The sequence below is a fragment of the Oryzias melastigma genome, linkage group LG16 (genome assembly GCF_002922805.2).
Source record: "Oryzias melastigma strain HK-1 linkage group LG16, ASM292280v2, whole genome shotgun sequence".
Lineage (NCBI taxonomy): Eukaryota > Metazoa > Chordata > Actinopteri > Beloniformes > Adrianichthyidae > Oryzias > Oryzias melastigma.
The window spans coordinates 8,876,228-8,883,954 of NC_050527.1; the positions used below are offsets into that span (position 1 = coordinate 8,876,228).

At 40.5% G+C, this 7,727-nt stretch overlaps 2 protein-coding genes across 2 annotated transcripts in view; one reads left to right on the forward strand and one right to left on the reverse strand.

The window, feature by feature from the left end:
* The window catches only part of rnf41l (ring finger protein 41, like), a 12,925-nt gene that overhangs the window by 4,127 nt on the left and 1,071 nt on the right, over positions 1 to 7,727 (reverse strand). The window lies entirely within an intron of this gene.
* The window catches only part of rad54b (RAD54 homolog B), a gene marked incomplete in the record, with an annotated part of 12,004 nt that overhangs the window by 617 nt on the left and 3,660 nt on the right, over positions 1 to 7,727 (forward strand). The window contains 5 exon segments of the mRNA XM_024267182.2: positions 75 to 264; positions 5,877 to 6,125; positions 6,439 to 6,738; positions 6,802 to 6,964; positions 7,039 to 7,264. Coding sequence (XP_024122950.1) covers positions 75 to 264; positions 5,877 to 6,125; positions 6,439 to 6,738; positions 6,802 to 6,964; positions 7,039 to 7,264 — 1,128 coding nt within the window.

Genomic DNA, 7,727 nt, shown 5'->3' on the forward strand with positions numbered 1-7,727 from the left:
AAAAGCAGAAGACACTAGGGAGCAAAGTGAGGACTCAAATGTGTGTAAATAAAGTGGTATCACTTCTTTTGCAGGTCCAGAGAAGTCTATCTGTGGCAGTGGAAAGTGAAATAAGTAATGTGTCTGCTAAAAGCAGTCAAACTGCCCCGGCTCTGTCACGGGCTCTGGCTCGAGTTCTCAGCACCACTAAGAGCAAAGAAAACGAGGCTGGCACTAAATCTGTCCATGGATATAAAGACTTTACAGAAGATGAAAATGAAGGAGGTATGTTCAAAAATGTTTTAGAATTTAAAAGGCCGTTTTGAAGAGTTATAAGTGAAACGATCCCTCCGGTCTACAATATAATTTTTAATTTTTTTTATTCTTAATTGTAGCTTTTTGGTGCTTTTGATGTGTGTCTTTAGGGAAATGTATTATACATTTAGCACTTTCTGTTCAGCCAAACATACAAGTTCACTTTATCTACTAATGAGAGGACATAACTGTGACATAATATACTTGACAGAATAAAATTATATCTGAATGTATTTACTTTACAAAACATTTAAGCTAAACTTTAGAATTTATTCACCAGCATCAACAAAATATATTCCCTTTATTTTAAAAATCTATCGCTTGTAATTCATTAATTGTCATAATAATAGTATAACTACTTTGCTTTTTTTTTAACCCTGCTGCTTAACCAACTTATGCATATCTCTTAAAAATGTAATAACTTAACATACACATAAAGGCAGACATATTCTTAAAAAGTTTTAGAAAACAATAAATGCTGGATTTATTTAGTCTCAAAATTAACAGATCTAATGATAACTTAAAATGTAATGATTATGCAATAGATATTCTAAAAATTTTAGTCTGTGTTTTTCTACATTTAGCGACTCAAAGCTTACTGAGCTTTCCTCAATACACCTAGTTCTACTTCTCACTACTTCTCGTCTTTTAGAACTATGAATCTAATTGAAGTTCAGCAGATTATTGAATGTTTACACTCAATGGACACTTTATTAGGCACACCTGCTCAACTGCTCGTTACCGCACATTTTTAATCAGCCAATCACATGGCAGCAACTCAATGCATTTAGGTATGTATGGTCAAGACGATCTGTTGCACCTTAAACCCAGCATCAGAATGGGGAAAACATTTGATTGAAGTGACTTTGAACGTGGCATGGATGTTGGTGCCAGACGGGCTGGTATGAGTATTTCAGAAACTGCTGATATACTGGGATTTTCACCCACAACCATCTCAAGGGTTTACAGAGAATGGCCAGAAAAAGAGAAACTATCCAGAGCAGCAGTTCTGTGGGTAGAAGTGCCTTGTTCATGTCTGAGGAGAATGGCCAAACTGGTGTCATCGGATAGAAATTCAACAGCAAATAACCACTAGTCACAACTGAGGTCTGCTCTGATCGCGCAACACGTCCAACCTTGAGGTAGAAGCAGAAGACCACCATATTCATCAAATACATTTTTCTTTATTTTGTTAAGCACTGTGTTTTTAGGCAGATGATGTGCCATTGATATTTCAAGACAAGCCTTATTTAGAGCTAGTTCATATTTCCATTATAGATTTAACTGTGTTTCCTCTCAGGTTAAAACTTCCGACTAGAAACACAAAGATAAAGGTGTACCTCAAGGTTTATACTTGGGTCCTTTGTAGTTTTTAATATGTATTAATGAATTCCCACAAATCTGTTTAAATTCTCAAGTTTCTAGATGCCAATGTGATCTAATCATTTAGTTTAGATTTTCGGTTTCTTCAACCAAATATTTACTATTGAGATAACTTCAGATGAACATTTTTATTTCATTTACCATAATTTACAAAGTCTCTATTGATTTGTTCTAAAGTCAATACAGCCCATTTCAGCCAAATGTTTGTATCTCTCAAAGATTAGCATTTAAAAATATATATATCCTACTTAAAACGGTTGTTTTTGTTGTTATTTCAATCAACAAAGAAAATGATAAATACATGTATTACATTTGCATTAAATGTAAGAGCTCTCCGCCTTAAACGGTGTCACGTGATCCCTGTTGCACACAGAGGGAGGTTGAGGCAGCAGGTCCAGCATTATGTAAATGAGCGAGCTGCTCGGTCCAGATTAGGACCCAGCTCGGGATTAGTCGAACGTCCTGACGGCACGCGGCGCGTGTCTGCGCGGTTTCCCGCGTGCTTCGGCGCGGACGGTCTTTATGTGACGCCGCGCTCGAGAGTGACCGCATGTGCAGCCGCAACAACAATCTGGGCAGGGCAGAGCTAGGGCAGCGCTGCTGCTAGTCTGCGCATGCTCAGTGAGCCAACGCCCCTCCCCCCGCTCATTGAGTTAAACTCGCTCTACTTCAGAGCATCTCTGTCCTAAAGATACCCGACTCTCTGAACCCAAATAACCTCCAGTGTTGCTGCTTTAGACAGTTTTGTCTCCATTAAAAGCACCACACAAGGGTATTATCACTTTATTGAGGCAGTGCAGGCAATATGACTCTGCTGCTTAGCTTGGTTTGGGGTTTAGAGAGACCAAGCTGTATGTAGGTCGGGCTGGGCTTAAGCAGCTTAGCTACGTCAGCCTAAGCTGGGAGGAATTCATCCAAAACCCTCTGCAGTAGGCGGGGGCCTAAGCGAGGCTGGCCTAGTTAAGCCTGATTCTTATTGTGTGCAGCACATCCTGTTTTTGTTGTGCAGCGTAGCTGTGAGAGAACCCAGCAGTGTGTGAAGCCATGCACCTGTTAGCTAGAGTTTACCATTCAAAGTAGAGAGGGCAGATGAGCCACGGAGGGGGTTAGATCTATGGACCAAAGGAAGATGGCAGCAAGGACTAAAAACAGGACGGATTGAAGCTCCACCGTATTGAGCGTAGAGCCTTTTAGAAAAGCAACAAATCTTGCGTGATCTGAATCCTCTATACTATGAGATGGCCTCCAGCTCCATGTTTCTATCCAGCATGGTGGGTAAAGCTCGGTCCTCCAACTTCACCCTCTCTGAGAAGCTGGACCTGTTGAAGCTGGTTCGTCCACACATCCGCATCCTTGAGGAGCACACCAACAAGCATGCGGTCATTGTGGACAAGAACAAGTGCTGGGACACTGTGGCCGAGCAGTACAATGCTCTGGGAGGAGACAGACCCCACCGCACCGCTCAGGGCCTCAGGACCCTCTATAAGAGACTGAAGGAGTCGGCCAAACAGGAAGTGATGCAAAGGAGACACGCCCAGCCGGAGTACAGAGCCAGCATTTCCGAGCCAACCAGAAGGATTATGGAGATGATTCCTCACCTGTTTCACCACGTGCCCATCCATGAGAAGGACCAGGCACTGCACAGGTATGCTGTGACCTAACCTGTGCTCAGACACACCAACAACTGTTAAAAACCTAAAGAGATTTTTTTAAGTGCAGTTATAATCAGATGTGTACAACACAGATAATTCAGTTTTAACTTGATGTGCTTCAATCATATTTATTTTTTATCTTTATGCTGGTTTCTAGGTGCATATATTTTTAATGCAAATTTTTAAATTACAATATCTAATGGCAATCTTATAGCATGTAATTATTTCTAATAATTGTTTCTTTTTCCCCCAATTTCAAAATACTTTGAATTAGTCTTATTTATTTTAAAAAACGTGGATAAAAAGATAATTGTGACGTAATATTTGAAAAGTCATACTCTCACTGATTCACAGAGGTGGTTTTTATGCCGTATGCCCTTCCTGACACAACCCTTTATTTTATCTGGTCTGGGAACCAGCACAGGGAGACCCAGACTTCAGCTCTCTTGTGACTGTATAGTTTAAGTTGTAGGATAAAGGGTCTTGTCTAAGGATCCACACTGGTTTAAGCTCATTGTTCCCCCTGGGAAGCAAACTCAGGATTCTGCATGCTAGTCTTGCACCCAGCTAGAGGTCTTTAAATATTATTAAGCTGTTTTTAGGAAAAATTTGCTCCTAATTTGAATAAAGTTATCTCTGAAATGCAGGTTTATTTATTTTCTATATATATATGTCCTGCATCATCAGAAAAATGTCACAAGCTCATGTTAAAAACATCAAAAACACAATTTTAATTGCGTGAGACAATATAAAATTTTCTACTGAAAAGTAGTGGATGTGTGCATCTTAGCCATATTTTGATCTTTGGTTTCTCTTCCTAGATTAATATACAACAAGCACATATCTCCCATCGAAAACCCCGGGAGCAGCTCCTCTTTGGCCGGATTCCAGGAGTTCCCAGCAGCTGTCACGAGTGTCCCTCACGAGGTGGTTCAGCTGGACTCTCACGAGGATGTCAAACCACCACCAGATCTTCCAAACCTCCCCACACACATGAGACCAGGGCTGGACAGCAGCCGGGAGCAAGACGGCGAGGTGGAGTCGAGTAGCGTTCAGGATTATGATGCATCCTTGTCTCCTGCTTCTTCCTCTGTGAATATCCCCCTGTCTACCTCACCACTGCCTTTACACCAAGACATCTACCCGAATGACGTGTACCCGCACAGCGAGGCGAACAGGTTTCGTCCTCTGCACCTGGACAAAGAGGAGCGTGAGCTTGTGTTGGCCAATCACAGGAAGGTCGCCTTATATCTTGAGGAGAAAAGGGAGGGCCTGAAGAGGAAGCAAGACTTGGAGGAAGAACTTCTTAGAGCAAAAATCAAAGTGGAGAAGCTGAAGGCCGCCCGACTCAGACAGGGGTTGCCAATTCCTCTTTAACAGAGCAGAATAGCTATGACTGTTCAAAGTGATTCTGATGAGCAAACCTGCTTTGGTTTAACATTTCAGAGCAGTTTCAGAAATCAAATTTCTTTAGAAAAGTAGTGCCTCGCACAGACAGAAACTATTTTCTTTACAGAAGATAAATGCTGGCATCCCTCTCTGCTATTTGCTTATCAGAGTCCAAGAATAGATAGCATCACTGTGACGGGAAGAAATAAATGTAGAAGGAAAAAAAAAACACATTTGTCGTAGAAATGCCCATATGCCTCCGTTGAACTTTTACCCAGAATCTGCCACCGATATGTAGCAATGTTTGTTATATTTACATGTCTATACAGAAACTCAGCCAATCAGGCATCAGAAAGGTTTGCAGTATAGAGATGATCAGATTATTTTAAACTTGAACTGTTATTATTTCAACAAAGTTGAACATGTCAGTAAAATGTTCCGATTAAATAGGATTGTAGCTTTAACTAAGCTTAAGAAAGCCTTAACGTTAGCCTGGAAAAACCTGTGAATACTTTTGATCGTGGGCATCATCTCTGGAAGCTGAGCTGGGTTGAAAATAATTATAAGAAAAACATCAATCTTCATCTTAATATGATAAAACTGTTCTTCCTAAACAATATCTTGTAAATTTTTTCAGTTTTTCTGTTAGTTCATACTCCAAAAGTTTATAAATGAGATCAATTTATTAAAAAACGATTTCCGTAACTTAACATTATAAATCAAAGGAACATATGAATCTAAATTGACTAGATTCAGAAATTGGCCGTAAAACCCAGCTCTAAACTGAGAGAGCAAACGAAGGGAGATGAGGTTCTGATATCTAATTGCTTTTTAATGGGTGTTTGCTAATGATTTTGTACTGTTAGTATGAAAGTATCCATTTTTGTTGTCTTATTTCCATTGAAAAAACTGTGGGTCTTTTCCTTGATTGCTAATAGGATTGTATTTATTACCCATTCTAAATGAAATTTCCTAATTAATGCAATAAACCAAGCAAGGAATGTTTGCTTTGTGTCTCTTTTCTTCTTAAAAGATGAGTTTCAAGTATATGTGTCAACCCTGTTGTACAGCTGATTTAATCTGAGACTTCTGCTGGTGGCTTTTCCCACTTCAATCTGAGTCAGTTGATCATTCTGTGATGTTTCTTCTCTGTCACAGATGGCAGCAGCCTTGAGTGGACTCATGGATCTCCTCAAACACCTCCTCCTCCTCCTGGAAGATCAGCTTGTTTGCCCGGGACTGCAGGCGCAGGGACCGGCTGCGCTCAGGATGGAGTGCGTTACTTCAGTGTGGTGTGGTGTAAGGCCAGCAAGAAGAAGCACAAGCGCTGGGAGGGCGATGCGGTGCTGATCACCAGAGGACGAGCAGTCACTCTCAAAGACATGGAGGGGAAGGATATTGGAAAAGGTGAAGCTAAACTACATCCTGTTTCCTTATCAGTTGATTTTAACTGTAACTTGCTACTACGTTTTTTTTAATTTTTTTAACTATAAATGTTATTTAAATGTACAAATGTATCACTTTTAGGTGTAATTTTTAGCAATAAACTATATTATTTATTGTGTAATTAAAAGTGTTACAACTTTTTTTGTGATGTCAAAGTTTTCTGCTGATTTACTGAAACTGTCTGTTCATTTTCAGGCAAAGTCGTTAATTTTAAATCACCAAAATATGATTAAGAAGATTCCCTTAATTCTTCATCCTCTCCTCTGTTCTATAGGGAGCGGCTACAAGGTGTCAGAGCTGGCCTCACTCTCTGAAGGAGAAACTCTTATGGTTGGCGGCAAACAGGTGGAGGTGATGGGGATCATTTCATCAGAAGATTACGCAAAAGGTCGCTGCTTTCAGGAAGTTCAAACGGAGCAGACGGAGTCGCACGCAGAGGCGGTAGCGCCTCCTTGCCACCGCCCCGCCTCCAAGCCTTTTACTCCTCCTACGATGTTGGACCGAGCGGGGAATCTGGGACCTAAATCAGGGGGGGAACAAACCTACAGACCCCGCTATGACCCATTTGCTCCCAGTAAGCAGACAACATTGAAACCCCATCGAAGAAATATATTTTTTTAATGTTCCATTGTTCTAGATGCATTAGTGATGCCCCGCCCCTCTACGAACCACCAGTGGCTTCACAACAAAGCAGCCCTTCCTGTTGTCGAGGTGGTGATTGATCCCCACCTGACCCAATACCTGCGACCCCATCAGAGAGACGGCTTGCTCTTCCTCTACGAGTGTGTCATGGGCCTGAGGTATCTTAGTGTGAATATCAGAGGAATGTCATTCATCAGTTTTTGGACAGTTTATGGATCAAAAGTATTTTCAGGGTTGCAAGTCGCTACGGTGCCATTCTGGCTGATGAGATGGGCCTGGGAAAGACTCTTCAGAGTGTGGCGCTGTCATGGACTTTGCTTAAACAGGGACCCTATGGAGGGAAGCCGGTTGCTAAGCGCGTCCTCGTGGTTACGCCTGGAAGCCTGGTGCAGAACTGGAAAGCAGAGTTCAACAAGTGGCTGGGCCGTGAGAGAATCGGCGTTTTCACTGTGGATCAGGTTTGGAAAAAAGGGGGAAAAAATCATCAAATCAACTCATTTATTAATATTATTTAACTTTATGAAAATGTGATTGTGAGAAGGATGAACACTTCAAAAACAGGGTCTGAGAAATAACAATTAGAAATTAGAAAAATGTTTTTCAAATAAGCAAAAAAAATTACCCAGAATACTTACTTTAAAAAAATCTAGTGACTAAGGCATTTTTTTGTTAGGATTGTTCTGCTTTTGAAAATGTTCTTGATAAGATTATTTGTCTTGCAAGATGGAAAGCAAATATTTTTAACAAGAGTCTTTTTACTTTCTTAAGATTCAGTTTTTGCTGCAAATACTGTGGAGTTTGTCAAGTTTTAGTTGCCTGTAATTAATTTAACTACATGGAATTAAATCTTCATTTTTATCGCATTTACTTTTTAAAATTTTGTACAAATTCAACACAAGAATAATATTTTAGGAGGAAACA